The following is a 16,461-nucleotide window of genomic DNA, read 5'->3' as shown; positions in this document are numbered from 1 at the left end:
GCAGATTTCTGTATATTGCTCATAACACATGAATAGATGAGAACCTAATGCATAATTCCCTTTTAGCAGTTTTTTAATAAATTTACCTTGTAAATCAAGTACTAGTAACTCCCCTCTTGTATATTCATAAGTCCAATGGCTAAAGGCTAGCATGATCTCTTCCAGTGTATTTGTTGGAATAATCTCATCACCATTATTGTTGTTATATTTTCTAAATTCTCCAGTCATACATTCTTCCACAGCAAACCACTGTCCTGCTGAATGGCAATACAGCAGGAAAACTTCAAGGAACCTTATGAAAAACAGTCATAGATATTACTAGTAGTTTTTTTTAATGATAAACAACCAAATGACAATTTTTATTGATTTAATCTTAACCAATACACAAAATATGCCATATATAATTCTTTCAGCTCTGCAAACACCTACACTTATTCACATTTTTTTTTTTTTTTTTTTTGCGGTACGCGGGCCTCTCACTGCTGTGGCCTCTCCCGTTGCGGAGCACAGGCTCCGGACGCGTAGGCTCAGCGGCCATGGCTCACAGGCCCAGCCGCTCCGCGGCATGTGGGATCTTCCCGGACCGGGGCACGAACCCGTGTCCCCTGCATTGGCAGGCAGACTCTAAACCACTGCACCACCAGGGAAGCCCCCTATTCACATTTTTTAACTCAAGTTCAGTGCCCTCAGAAAGGTTCCTGCTCAATTTAGTCATTTTAGCCTATACAAGTAGTTTTCTTAATAAAATTAGAATCCATCTTTAAAATGGGTAAATAATGAAATATTCAGCATCAATAATGAAGGCCAAAAGAGAATGCTATCCACATAACACTAAAAGATCTCAAAAATGTTAAAAGATTTACCTTGGAGAATATGGTATGGATTTGGGTTTCATTTGGTTGAAGGCAAATGTGAGCTTTTGTGCTGCTCTCTGTTGTTGAATTTCCTACAGAACAGAAAAAAGAAACCCTCGTTCAACACTGAAATTAAGACTATTTGATTTATCATACTTCAGAAGTGAAAACATGAAGCTCAAATAATGCTTCACTGTATGCATTCACTAGCACTTACTCTAAGACAAAGATGAAGAACTGTATCTTCTTTATAAATACTTGACCATGTATTAACCACCTCAGGAAGAAAAGATTTGATAATATAAAGATGTCCTGATTTGAGGATATCATGTTCTGACCAAGTACACTGTACTTTGACAGCTCTTCGTAAGCCTCCTCCCATCTCCTCTTTACTTAAAAACTCTATTTTGGCACAGAGGCCTAGCTGTGACCACGAAGACATGCTGTTATTCAGTATGTTGGGAGAACTCTCTTCCAAGCGATACACTGTGACAGGCTCACCTGCAACATGAATAGACATATTTTAAAGTCAAAGTATGACTCTGAAAATCACAAGGTAGAAATTGGCAGGTATCTTTAGTTAAGATTAAGTGAGGAATAGAAGATGAGATGGATCAAGTTGTAGTTTTATAAAAGAAGTTTAAGGGCAAGAAATACTCAGAAACCAAGGATCTAATATCTCTAAATTCATCTGTATTTGCTAATAATAAGCATTTTTGAAATCATGAACATTTTCGAGAAAAACTTTTAGAAAGCAATTAGACTTCTAAACACTCCTAAGCTAAACTTTTTAACAGGAGGTTAGATCTGTTCCACAAACCCTGTGATATCAATTTATCAACGCTTTCATTGCTAAACTACGGATCAAGAGCTTTTCTAAATTAAAATACACCACTGCTTCCGATATGCCAGAAATAGAGAAAATCAATACTTCTGATGCTTCCTTCAGTTTAAACATACCTGAATCTTGTAGTAATCAGGCTGATTAAAATTTATATGAAATTAACAATTCTTAATGTGATCCTTCCTCTTTCCGTCACCATCCATGTTCTATATTACAGTTAAAACCACATGTTAATTAAAGGTTTATTTTCCCTCTTATTTCTTTACTTTTTGGATTTACCTCTTGGAGGCACAGGTGTAAATGGAATGCTCTGGGATAATCTCATCAAGTTATTTCTTTCCACAGCTGCATAAAAATGAGAGAGAAATAATGAAATCCCCAAAAGCTCTATGAACTACTAAATTTTGTTTTTAATATTTACTATTACTAACCTGAGTAATAGTAATTTGTATCCATAACTGGTTTAAATGGAGAAGCAAGACCTAAAACGGTAAATAAACAAATGAGACCCTTTTAAAAGTACTAATGCAGCATAAATTTTTGTTCAAGCACTCTCATTTAATCATCCCAAGTTTCCTTCATGTAACTCTGTTCACAAAAACAGAAAAAAACAGTAATAAATTATGACCATCATGTGCTTTATTACCCTATTTCATTATGCCAGATTAGTGGTAACTGTGTAGTATGACACCTGGAAGGGAAAAAGCACATGATGTTTCACACTCTCCTGTTATAAACTGCATTCTTCCCTTATTCCCTACTCAAAAAGAAAAGTATCAGACCTTTGGGGTGTGGGGCTGTAGCCCTGTAACCATTTTAATGGGTTGACCATGAGAAGATATAAAATAACAGAAAAGCCCCTCTTCCATCTCTAAGTATATCTGAGGACTTTACTTTTTTTTTTTTTTTGGCCATGCTGTGCGGCTTGCAGGATCTCAGTTCCCCAAACAGGGACTGAACCTGGGGCCGTGGCAGTGAAAGCCCGGAATCCTAACCACTAGGCCACCAGGGAATTCCCGAGGACTTCACTCTTTAACTGTACTGAGAAAGATGGAGAATAAATTGAACCTGCTGTGTTAAATTTCTAGAATATAAATGAAAAAGAACCTATCGTCTTGCAGAAGAAGAAAGCTAGTTAACAGTTATATCATTGTGTGAGAAGTATAAAATATAGTGTGTATGTGTGTGCGTATGTGTGTTCTCACACATGCACACAATACAGGACTGTAGAGGAGGGGTACCAAATGTCTCCTGGTTGAAGAAAGGTTAAAGGATATCTCAGAGGAAGAGGGCTTTGTGAGTGCAAGGTCAAGGGTGTCAAGAATACCTCCTGCTCAGGTTTCACCTAGCTGACTGAGAAAGTACCATTCACTAACACAGGGAATATAAGGGAAGAAGCAGCCTGGGTAGCAAGGATGAAGGGGAGTGGGGAGACTTTTGTAAAACGATCATCATTCACACGGTGAGTTCTTGTATTTGTGAAACACTTATAATGAAGAGAAACAAGCTGAGGGGAGAACTTTCTACTACCTTGGCTTTTTCAAATATGAAGTCTAAAGTTTCTTACTTAGGACAATGTAGTATTTGCTAAAGTAGATCATATACAATCCTCAGTTTTTCACATTAAATCTACCACACAGACTCACCATTTAACGTTCCTTCTTCAGATGGCCTAAAGAAACAACAAAAAATATGTTACAATTTTAGTAACTTAAAATTAGTTTTGGCTACCACAAAATTTTTTATTTTATGAAGTTACTGTTATTTAATATAACATTATTAAAGGAATTCTGAGATTCAGATTCACTTTTGTTTGAATATTTGCCGCTTCCCTTAAGCTTGTACCAAATTCATACACAGATATGTATAAATCCATATGTATATACTTTATCAACAACTTTTACCTCCAATTTATGCCTACATAAATATTATTAGTAGTTTGATACCAAACTGAAGGTTCAGTACTAATACAGTAAAATATTCCATGACTCCTCTATTTGTGGAGATTCATTCCAGTACTTTAATAATGACTTGAAATGACTTCGCAGGATTCTAAAAATACTTCAACAGAATTGATGGGCAAAGAACAGAGAGAACAGCATTTGTATATCATTTTGCAAAATTCAATTGCTAATGTTGAAAAAAATTTTTTTCCAATGTTGAATATGTTTATTTATAACAACATATACTGGTACCAAGTGTAGGTTCTATTAATCCCAAAGATTCCAGTGCAAATTAGAGACAAGTGTAGTGGAAAGGAAAGGGGAATGGGAATCAAGAAAAATAGATTAGAAGCTTAGCTCTCCCATTATACAGTTATGTGGCCTTGCTCAGGACTAAAAGGACTAGATCCAGAAAGGACCACTTGAGTAGGAGACCTTGGTAATCTCTTTCTAGCTCTTACATTCTATCTGATCCTGATATTTCCTGTTGGCTTTCACCTTAGTAACATAAATATTTCCTATAGGAAATACTTTGACCCTAGCATCAGCCCTTTGTCTACTGCTGATAAACCACTCTTAGCACCCAAAGAGTACTGACCAACTCCACCTTTCTGGGTACTTCTATGGGTCAGCATTCTGTAACTCAGTGTTCTCTTGTTAGCTGAATTAACATCAACTTTAAGTAGATTCTGCATTTACATCCTACAGTTCTACTTATAAAAGACATTATTCTCTGAAGAGGTCTGATTATAAATAGGTCTTCCAAGTGCCATTCAGGGCCAGGATACCACCACAATTTGAACAACTGCATACCCACATAGCACCTGGTTTATTTTCTTCTCTATATATTCACATCTATTTCTGATACAGAGAAGGAAATAGGGAAAACACTGTATAATATATAATAATTTCCCTCAAACTGGCTTCCCTTCTCAAGCAGTTCACATTGGAGAGTAACTTTACCATGCTTCTAGTATCAAAAGGGTGTCAAGACAAGACTACTCTTTTTTAATTACTCTTTTTTAATGTCCTTTGGAATCCTAAAATACTAATTTCGAGGCTGGAAAACAGAGAGATTATCTTTGATTCTTCTTTATGTTTAATCTGTACTGAAAATTTTCACTTTCTGGGGATGACTACTTGTAAGATTGCCTTTTGTTTCTACTTTTGGTTCTGGATTACCACATCAGCTTTCTCGTGGATCTTCCTGTATGCAGGCTTTCTAATGTACACTGTGTATTACTGCTCTAAATATCAAAGTGATTTCCAAAAGCAGAAGAAAGGCTTGTTGATTAGAACGATGGGCAGAGAAATTATTAGCTAAAGTGTCAAACTAAGTTGTCGAACAAGTTTATTCAAAAGCAAGTTGGAAACAGGACTAAATAATAAAATCATAATTGTATCATTATAATGAAAATTTTAGTTGAGTTGTGCTTATGACTAATATAACTATATAAAATCATAAATTAAATATATACATTAACTTATAATAAATGATTTCCCAATCTTTTCTATGTAAAGACAGGAGATCACAAAATAAATAATCAGCAATAATTTCAAGAAGTGTTAAAAAGGTGATGCAAAGAGCAGGAAAAAAACAACATTTAATACCTATGATACTTTTCACACTAACGATGAGAAAAGGCTTACTTACATTTCTCTATTTGATGGTCTATCTTGTAGCCAATCCTTTAGTCAGAAACAAACACAAACAAAAAGTTAAAGAAAAAAGTCTCTAGATAAAGCATAACTGTTTATCTCTGTTTTGTATCCTACATGTTTGATGAATGAAGGGTTGAAAAGTTAATATAAATTTGTTTTATACAACTGAACTAATAAAATAAAAAACTGGTATAAAAGCTACCATAAGGCCATTCCACAAGGTAGAATAAAGAATTTCATGAGTGTTATTTCCTACAACATAATTGTAATTGTCTGCTGACAATTTTATTTTCTTAAAATACATATTTGTTTCTATGACTCTAAAAAAAAATATGTGCCTGTTGCCAAAACACATCAAAGTATAAAGAGAAAAATTAAAATCATGCAAACTGTGACAAAGAAATCACTAATAACAAGCATATTTCATTGAAGCCCTTTTGTGTGTGTATGTGGTGGGTTTTATTCTGCAGTTTTATAATTATTTTTCTAGGTGTGGATTTATTTTTACCTCCCCACTATGGGACTTATGCTTCCTTAATTTGAATCTTCATATATTTCATCAATTTGGAAAATTCTAAGTCATTTATAATCTCTTCAAATTGTCTACTCTCTCAAGGCCAATTTAGAGGTATTTTTCCATCTCTTTACGTTTAACACATTTTCCACCTAATTATAATTCTATGTTACATTGTGGTCCAATTTAGCAAAATTCTGCATTCAGCTGTGCTCAATCTGTTATTTTAACCCCCACCGAGATTTTTTTTTTAAATTAACATTTTATTTTTGGCTGCTTTGGGTCTTTGTTGTTACACACGGGCTTTTATCTAGTTGTGGCGAGCGGGGGTTACTCTTCGTTGTGGCGCGTGGGCTTCTCACTGCGGTGGCTTCTCTTGTTGAGGAGCACGGGCTCTAGGCACGCAGGCTATTTGTGGCACACGGGCTTAGTTGCTCTGCGGCATGTGAGATCTTCCCGGACCAGGGCTCAAACCCAGGTCCCCTGCATTGGCAAGCAAATTCTTAACCACTGCGCTACCAGGGAAACCCCCAACTGAGATTTTTTATTTTTTCCCAAATTTTCCAGTATTTTTGAGTAGTATCTTTTCTTTTTTAGAAATGTTTATAATACTTTTTAATGGCTTTAATCAGACTTATTTTATAATCTGTAACCAATAATTCTACTATCTCAAGTTATCAGAGATTTAATACTGTTTGTATAAGCTGGCTTCCACAAGTTTTGTAATTTGGCATTGTGAGGTCATCTTCAATGGAACCTTATTTGTAGCAAAACTGTGCAGCTTAGGTTCAGGATGAGTCCTTCCAGAAAGGAGGATTTGTTACTGTGAAACTCTGAGTTCACTGAACACCCTTCCCATTGAAATAATATTTTTAATAAAATGATTTTTAATAATACAATCTATCTCCTTACAGCACAATGTAAGTTAATATGGTTAATATGTTCTTTTCTTCAGGCTTCTAAAATGTTTTAATAATAATGGGCATCTGGGGGACTTCCCTGGTGGTCCAGGGGTTAAGAATGCACCTTCCAATGCAGGGGATGCGGATTCGATCCCTGGTTGGTGAACTAAGATCCCACATGCCACAGGGCAACTAAGCCTGAGTGTCGCAACTACTGAGCCCGCACGCTGCAATGAAAGATCCCGCATGCTGCAATGAAGATCCCGCATGCCGCAACTAAGACTCAATGCAGCGAAATAAATACATAAATATTAAAAAAAGAAAAAAAGAAAAATAGAATGGGCATCTGGGACAACTGGCAGGCGAGTGAGCAGGGCAGATTGGGATCACTGGGTGGCCGGGACTCCTTGATGGACCCGATCCTCCTGGTGAGCATTTCTCCACTCAGGGTCACACACTGCAGACTGGACCACACTTTTCTCAAATGTTCCTGGGCAAGGTACGACTGCCGGGGAGGGGATGGATTCCTCAATCCCTATGCTGGGCCGGTTGTGGGCACCAGAATTCACTTCCAAGGTTCACTGCTGGCTGGCCTCAGCTGGTGCGAGCGTTGAAAAATTTTTCCCATCATCTTCAGTAAACATCACAACCTTTGTGCATGCGTGAAGTTTTCTCTCCCCCAACCCCCTTGCTGTGGCCACAACAAAGGAACATGCATAAATGAGATGAATAAAAATACAGTAATACTAAAAAAAAAAAAAAAAAAAAGAATGGGCATCTGATGGGCTTAGAAGATCCTCTTGTTTCCTTTCTGCATAAGATGATGGAAATGAGTGAAACAATAGCAGCAGCAGGTCAAAGACTTCTAACAGGATAAGATAAAAAAAAAAAACAAAAAACTGGTGTACAAATACATTGACTGGAATATCCAAAGGGTTTCCCTTTCAGTTTATCACGGAGATGAATCCACAACCCATTCGCACACTGAACCATTTATAGTGCCCAGTTCTATGCACAACCTGGGATTTCTCCCCTGCCTGCTCTGGCAGCTTCCTGGAATCTTCTCCATCACCTTTGCTTGCCCCACCTGGGGCTGTTAACACCTGGTTGAATGACCTCTTTGTCTTCTGAAGAACCTCCAGGCTCTCATGGTTGCCTTGCTTGCCAGGGTGGGAGCAAGCAAGAGGGTGTGAGTACATGTGTAGCGTTCAGTCCAGAGGGATGGGGCCAAGTTAATATGTTCTTGATGATCCAGGATCATAATTATGAGCACTAATTTCTATACTTGACTCGAAAGGAGCAACTGTTTTTGCTTTCTCCCAAGCTATCTGTCTTGGTTGCCAAAGTCTGCTTTAAAAGAGTGTTTGTAAAATCAAATATTACTCCAGTTGGCTGGGAATAGTTTCATATCATTAGCTTCAATTCAAACAGAGATTCCTACCTTTCTTTCTTCTGCATGCATTTTTCTTTAATAATTTCTGACTATTCACTACAGGAAGAAACTCTTTTCCATAACTGCTACTATGCACTGAGGTCAGTTTTCTAATGTTAAAAAATTTTTGAAAGCTAGATGTAATCTCAGATAAAATATCACCATCTTTTAGCTCTTCTCTAATAAATATTTTTAAATATGCATATGTTTAATTGAAATATACAAACCGGTAGTAAAGCTGCTTTGGAATCTACTTCATGAGTGTCTTCTATAGATGGCCTTCTACTGTTACTTTCCACTAAAAGAAAATTTAAAAAAATAAAAAAGTTATACAACTAAAAAAAATTTTTTTAATACCAACTAACCAAACACAAAGTGTTTCAAGGCATAATATAACTTACCTAAGATAACTTATCCTCTCCCCAATACTGTTGAATGTAAGAGTTATATAAGTCTCACGGGTCTCTTGACAGGATATAAAAATTATTCAATTTATTTTTGTGAAAAGGCAATATGAAATAAAAGAGTATGGAAAAAAAAAGTCTTGCTCTTCCTCTGTTCCCAAATTTCTTGTGTATCCTTCCAAAGATATTTTGTGTTTCTATATATACCCCTGAATCTTTTTTTAACATAAATGCTAGTATAATATATATATCTTCAGGTTTTTTGTTGTTGGTTTTTTAACTTTAAGCTTGGAGATCTTTCAATATCAGTACACAGAGGATTTCTCTATTCTATTTTGATATTATGCTGAACTTCATACAATGGATATACAATAATTTATTTAACCAAACTCCTATTGATGGACATTTGGCCTGATTTCAATCTCTTGCTGTAACAATGTTGCAATTAATAATCTTAAACATCATTTTACAGTAATGGAAAAAAATAGTTCATCTTTCCCCTCATTTAAGATGCCACTTTTGTCACATTTTGCTTGTTTATACTAAACAAACTTTAGAATTAAGCCTATTTTCCAAAAAAAGTGGATGTTAAATTTTAAATTAATTTAGAATTTACAATCTCATGACATAATAAAGGAAAACCACAGAAAGAACAGTGAAGAGAAATCTTAGAACAAAAGAATGAATGGTGAAAGGAAATCTTAGAATGTTCCAAGTATAGAGGGCAAAAAGAACAGATTGAGATATATTAGGAGACTCTGGGCAAAACTTTTTCAAGATGATAAACTGAATACTTTGAAGAAATTTATTCAAAGAGCAGAGAATCCAGTGTTGATCTAACCAAAATCATGATATAACTACACTGGTGGGAAAGGGTAAAGACATCTGTGCATGCATGTGGGCTAGGGAACAGAGATGGGTGGGGACGGCGGTGGGGAAGAGCTCAATCCTTGTCTTCTTTAGTGGGAGGTCAACGGATACTGCCTAAAACTGAAATACAAGGACATAAAATTACAGGCATCCTAACTTTAGAAATAATATCCATGTTATCCAAAAATAGTGAGTTTTATTTCTTCCCTCCTAATCCTTCTACCATTTATTTTTCTTCCTTTTCTTCTTTGGCTAAAATGTTAAATAGAATCCTTGTCTTGTTCTCCTTCTGGGGTGTTCAATATTTCACTATGAAGTATGGTATCTGTGGTAAGTTTTTGTTAGATACCCTTTATTCAGATTAAGGACACTCCATTCTATACTTACTTTGTTAGGAGTTTTAATCATGAATGGATGTTGAATTTCATCAAATTCAGCCTTTTCTGCAGCTATTAAGATAATCATATGATTTTCTTCTTTAATTTGTTACTATCATGCCTTATATTTTTGAATGTTAAACTAATTTTCACTCCTGGAATAAACCCAACTTGAAGAGAATAAAAGGAGAAATGATGGTGAGGGGAATAAGGAAGTACTGCTTTTTTTAAGGAACTTTATAAAGATTACATGTACATAACTGAAAAGTTAGATAACAAATTTATACGCATATAACTATGACCCCAAAAAAGCATGATATGGAAACATCTCCAGATCATTAAACTTTCTAAATGAAAAATTAAAGGTGCAGGACAACATGTATGGCATGCTACCTTTTGTGTAAAAGATGAAGAGGTAAAAAAGACTATTGTCATATATGACTACATAAGCATGAAACTCTAGAGAAAAAACAAAAATAACAGTGGTTACACATGGGGTTGGAGTGAGACTGAGACTGATTTTCAAAGTGCTTGTGTGTGTGTGTGTGTGTGTGTGTGTGTATTTTAATTCTGAAGCAAATAAATGTATGTTATTTTTAAAGGTTAAAGCAGAAAAATAAGTTGACTAAATGACTATACAGATTAAAATACAACCAACTCATTTGTAAAAAAGTCAGGAGTAAAAAGCGAGTCTTTGCCTTTCATCTTTTAAGTCTAAACAATTTGTTGAAAAACATTAGAATGTGCAGATTATGTATTATTCAAGGTTAAGAACAACAATGATGGACCAGAATCTTCATTTTCTGACTTCTGAAACATTCACTGCTCAAGTGTGTGACATACATAAAATACATTTAAAGTTTAATGATGTCCATAAATACCTGTAAAGCTTAAATGAGTATGTTTGTGTTAGCATAATTCATGAAGTCAAAATACTCACCTCGCTCTGAATGAAGAGGAATAGAAGTTTTGTGACACTCAGTAAATCCAGCATGAGAACTCACATGTTTCAGAGTGTTTTCAGAAGGAATATCATTCTGCATATCATACATATACACAATTTTAAAACAGTTGAACTAAATTTCAAATCATTGCTCTAAGTAGTATAAGAGTCTCTGGATCTATTTAGCTCAATATGCTTTAATCTACCTGGACACCAAGGGGTATATTACAGATTACAGTTATTTTCTTCAATGTCAATTTCAAAAACTGCCATCAAAACACCCTACTTGCTTATTGTTCATAAATCCATCTGAATGAATCCTTTTTCATAGCAATACAAGTTCATTTAAAAAATTGGAGGAAAATAGGAAACTGTAGGGAAAATAATAAAACATTTATCAATTCACCTTAAAAAGGAAAAACTACTATTTTACACTAAAATTGAAACAGCAATACTTTCTTCTTTGGAGAGTAAAAAAGTGGAGGGGAAATTTATTTTGGGGAGTTTTGGTAGCTTTCTTATTGCTTTGTATAAGCTATTTGTATAACAAAGATCTATCTGGTCATTATTTGTCAAATTTCAATTTTTTTCAGATTTGTTTTATCTATGCTTCATATTTTTAGGTACTCATCTCTTTACCCGTCCCTTAATATTTGTTTTAAAAGCCCTCCTGGTTTTACTGACTTAATATTTCTATTTTCTTAAGTTTTTTTTACACTTTGAGTTTTTATATTTAAATCCGGAATTCATCTGAGCTTATGAAGCGATATGAAACAGACGTTTCCAAATTTCTACCCAGTTGTCCAATTTGTGTGTTTACTGACAAAGCATTCCTTTTCTCATCACTTTCTAATCCAACCCTTATTAAATTTGTATTTGTATAAGGGTTATTTTGGAGTCACTGAAACGTTTCACTAAATATTCATGTTTCAATTGTACCACCTGTATAGGTATCTTAGTATCTAACAACTAATTCTCTCCCATTTTCTTCTTTTTACCTATTCGTTTTTCCAGATGAACTAACGAAATTCATTAAACTAATGCAGAAGATCTGATACCTTCACCCTGTTTCTTCTTTTCAGCTATACACAGGTCATACTACTATGTAACTTTAAAATATTTCCAAACCTCTACCACCCCCTCAGAAACAATGAGTTTTAAAATGTTACTACCACAATAAGCTATTACTTTCATTAAATAAATTTAACTTAAACATCTCAAGAAAATTAAGTTTTTCTATCTTTGATGTTTCACATTCTTCACATTACAGCTGATTTATTGATATATAGCCAAGCAAAAAGTGCTAACCTTTTCCCTATTGTCACAAAGCAACTCTGACTTCCTTTCTGCTTTTAGTTGTTCCTTTTGGAACCAGTTCTAGCTATTTCTTGATTGTTTTACATAAGTACTTTCCTTGATATATACTCTTTGATGCAATGACACATCAATTTCATAGAACCATCTTTGATAGAAATTCTAGTGTGGGACTGATGAGTGGGCTTCGAGGTATTTGTAAAACTCTATACTTTAAAAGAAAAATATCTGTATATGTGCATTTGCCTGGGAAGGTGGTCTGTAGTTTTCATTACATTTTCAAAGGTATGTATAACCCACAAATGTTCAAGAACTCAAAACCTCTAACCGTCATGAGCTAGAGCTCATTATTCTATTATTACAGTTCTTTTCCTCTAAGTAAAGTACTCACAGTTGTTAAATTTAAAACATAGCCACCACTTTTCTTCCCACTCACTGAAACTTGTTATTTCTTCTTGTTTTTACCAGGAAGTTATTTGCTCACTTAAAAATTTTCAGCATACTCCTGTTTTAAGTTCATTTAATAGGTTCATTGTTAAAAGGTGCAATCTGTGGGGAAACCCTAACATCTACCATTTACCATTAGGAAATGTCCATTTATTATAAATGACCTCCCACCATATATCAAGTGCTTCACAACAGCAAAATGCCGTCAGAGTGTCGTCAAATTCCTTCAACTGCTGTTGTGACACCTTGTTAAAGATACCTTAAAAGTTCAATGAAATATAAATTAGAGAATTAACAGCCTAAGTCAGGGTAACTATAACTAAGGATTGAGAAAAGTAGAGACACTAAAGAAGTATTTAGGAAACAAAACCAGGTAGACTTGGCTGTTGACTGGAAGGGAGAAGTAAGAGTGCAAGTTTGCCCTGGTAAACTAGGATGCTGATGCTATTAACAGAGGTAGGAAATACAGGAGGAAAAGAAATATGTCTGCTGAGTGGGGAGATGATGGTGAATTTGAGGTTTTGACATGGTGAGTTTGACAACTCTCAGAGTTCCAGCTAGTTAGCAGTTCTAACCTTTACTGTGGTGTCATGTCAATTCTCTAAGTCATAATCACTCCAAAGATTTACTTTCTCCATATCGATTCCTAGCCCTCAGAATTTTCCTGGCTAAAATTCAAGTGTACAGGTTTAGAGTCAAACTTGGGGTCAAATGCCACTTAGGCACTAATGCCCCTATTACTAACTGCTAAAAGGTATCAATAAATATCTCTAAAATTCTAGGATACCAAGTACCCAACTATAAAATTTAAACATTTAAAAAATTACTTTCACTAATAAAAAGTGAACAAATATACTACCCAAATTATCATGTACCTCTCTCTTGAACAACTAATTATACTATCAGGAAGGACTAAAATAAGAGAAATTGGGCTCTCTTACAGACACGAATGGACTCTACAATTGAGCAATATAACATACTGGGTCCATATTTTTAATTAAAGGGTATTTGCATATAGGAGAAAGAGAGTGTGATAAGAAATTTTATTAAACTTAAATAATTCCAAATTACAAAAAAACTCTATTAAAAGTTATGAAGGTCCATAAAACACTTCATTTACTGTAAAATCCACTTCAGTTAAAACCTGTTCAAGAAAAACCCCATATGGAATGTAGACATATCACGTCTACATTTTAAGAATTATAAAACCAACTCTGGTAGAGCTTTGTCAGTTCTTTTTTCTACTTATTACTTTTTCTCATTCATTTTTTCTTCCCTTGTTTTTCATCATCATGTGTCAGCTCATGCTACCTAAATGCATTCAACCTATTTAGTTCTCTCCTTCTCTGTAAGGCATCATATATAATGGAGAATTCAGATCTTTAGAAGTATGTCACAGAATTAAAATGGTTAGAATACATCATGCAAATTACAGTCTTATGGTAAATTTATCTTACCTACTTCCTCCATCTAAATGTATATGTATATTTTTTTGTTTGTTTGTTTGTTTGTTTTGCAGTACGCGGGCCTCTCACTGTTGTAGCCTCTCCCGTTGCGGAGCACAGGCTCCGGACGCGCAAGCTCAGCAGCCATGGCTCACGGGCCTAGCCACTCCGCGGCATATGGGATCTTCCTGGACCGGGGCAAGAACCCGTGTCCCCTGCATCGGCAGGCGGACTCTCAGCCACTGCACCACCAGGGAAGCCCTATATGTATATTTTAAGTTAACTTTTTGACTCCCACAAATACTAAAGAGACTTTACCTGATATTTACGCATCTTTGAATACTCCATATCGTATTTCTTACATCATTCTGATGGTCTTATTTGAGGTAAGAAATACAAACTTAAAGGCAAATATGGAAAGAAAGGGATCTCATGGAATCACTACATCTCAATTTCCATAGAGTCACCAATTAAATCCAAAGTTAACAAAATCTAGTTAATAGACATTAGATTAAATTATTCACTTTCATACAATATTTCAATCAAAATATATGCTATTAAAAATACAAATGTTGGGGAATTCCTGGCGGTCCAGTGGTTAGGACTCTGTGCTTTTACTACCAAGGGTGCAAGTTCAATCCCTGGTCAGGGAACTAAGATCTTGCAAGCTGAGTGGCACGGCCCCACCCCCCCAAAAAAAGTTGGTATTTATATGATAAAAAATGCACTTGAGTCTACCTTTTAGATGTAGGGTAATAAGTAACATGTCCTGACAGCAATTTCACAATTAACTATAGATCATATGAGAAATAATCATTTATAAAAGCTTATATCATTATCATTTCCTTGGCTTTAGTTTTAGGAAAAACTTTATTTCCGTTGTATTTATCACTTGATCATTTCTACAACTTAAGTTCTTAAGGGATGGAGAAGCTTAGCACTTTTCCAGGTCTTCCTAATTATCTTGATGTAGCTGTAATTACCCTTAAAGCCCAAATTAGTTATTGGTAATTTATGAAAGCAACAGTTAAGAAATAAAAATTTTCAGCCAGGAAACACACCTTTTTGCTAGGTGTTCTGTATACTTTAAAACTCATTTAACCAACATTTATTGAACATCTTACACTTGCACATGATACTGGCATATTCAGCTTTTTATTGCTAGACCACAGGGTTCTTGATAAGCAGGCTTATATTCTAATGAATTTTGGGGCCTGGGAAAAAGTTGAGTTCAATGAGTAGTCTGTGGAAACCATATAGGGAGAAGCATTTTTTAAGAGAAATGTTAAATAGGTGATTTTTAACTTCAGTTAAAAAATGCAAGCTATTTGTACATTTTTTCATATTCTTCAACTGTTTCTTCTTTTTTTCAAATATTTGGAACTCTCATGTTGATGATGGTTTCTGCTAACACTGTATTTTTCCTAAAAAATATGTTTAATTCTATATATTTTTTTAAATATAGTTTATGTCCTTTATTAGATTCCCTTAGTGAGTACCTTCTTTTTTTGTTTTGTTTTGTTTTTTTTTTAGAAGATGTTGGGGGTAGGAGTTCATTAATTAATTAATTTACTTTTGCTGTATTGGGTCTTTGTTTCTGTGTGAGGGCTTTCTCTAGTTGTGGCGAGCGGGGGCCACTCTTCATCACGGTGCACGGGCCTCTCACTATTGCAGCCTCTCTTGTTGTGGAGCACAGGCTCCAGACGTGCAGGCTCAGTAATTGTGGCTCACGGGCTTAGTTGCTCCGCAGCATGTGGGATCTTCCCAGACCAGGGCTTGAACCCGTGTCCCCTGCATTAGCAGGCAGATTCTCAACCACTGCGCCACCAGGGAAGCCCTGTTTAATTCTATTTTGAACTAAACTCCAAAATAGCAAAATAATCACACTGCTATAAGGATTTACTTACAGATAATATTTCTTTTATTTCTTTTATCTTGTTTGACGTTTCTTTAAACCTCTGTAAATCCATGCTATCTCTGTGTCCTTAAAAAAGAAAAAAAGAAAAGATTACAACAAAATACTAGTTTTTTTAAAAATTCTATCAAAATAATGTCATTGCCTAGTCTATTCAAACAAGTGACGTATGTTGTCTTGTAAGTAGTTTTGATGGCTCTGAAGTTTCCTGTAGCTTTCCTGATAAATACTGAAAATAGGTATCAAAAAGCTGGAGAAGATGAGTAGTTCAAGCTTACAGTAACAGGATCCTAAAAGAATCCAACATGTGATATGAAGTGAACTGCTTGAAATTTAGAAGAGGGGGAGCAATCATTTTTACTCTCAATAAAAAAAAGCATTATATATATTTATTATATATATATATATACATATTACATATAAATATAGACATCAAACATATAGATATCTATATCTACATATCCATACCAGTGGCAATATATTAACAGACTAAAATATGTTTTTTAAAAATAAATTGGGATAGATTTTATGTAGAAAAAGTTGTCTCTATAAACCCACAGTGAACTCACATAGCCTAGCAGTAGAGATCAGCATG

General features: G+C 34.9%; 1 protein-coding gene across 1 annotated transcript in view; it reads right to left on the bottom strand.

The window, feature by feature from the left end:
- Positions 1-16,461, bottom strand: part of TRPM7 (transient receptor potential cation channel subfamily M member 7) — a 124,248-nt gene that overhangs the window by 12,217 nt on the left and 95,570 nt on the right. Inside the window, exons 27-36 of the mRNA XM_081228070.1 lie at positions 15,859-15,935; positions 10,743-10,839; positions 8,379-8,449; positions 5,296-5,330; positions 3,345-3,370; positions 2,130-2,180; positions 1,978-2,043; positions 1,072-1,355; positions 864-946; positions 87-292 (exon numbers count right to left, since the gene is read on the bottom strand). Of these exons, the coding sequence (XP_081084196.1) occupies positions 87-292; positions 864-946; positions 1,072-1,355; positions 1,978-2,043; positions 2,130-2,180; positions 3,345-3,370; positions 5,296-5,330; positions 8,379-8,449; positions 10,743-10,839; positions 15,859-15,935 (996 nt within the window). The remainder of the gene's footprint in view (positions 1-86; positions 293-863; positions 947-1,071; positions 1,356-1,977; positions 2,044-2,129; positions 2,181-3,344; positions 3,371-5,295; positions 5,331-8,378; positions 8,450-10,742; positions 10,840-15,858; positions 15,936-16,461) is intronic.

Source organism: Mesoplodon bidens (assembly GCF_964165515.1).
Source record: "Mesoplodon bidens genome assembly, chromosome: 3".
NCBI classification, from domain to species: domain Eukaryota; kingdom Metazoa; phylum Chordata; class Mammalia; order Artiodactyla; family Ziphiidae; genus Mesoplodon; species Mesoplodon bidens.
The sequence above is the reverse complement of the archived record's forward strand: the minus strand, read 5'-3'. Positions and strand labels throughout refer to the sequence as shown.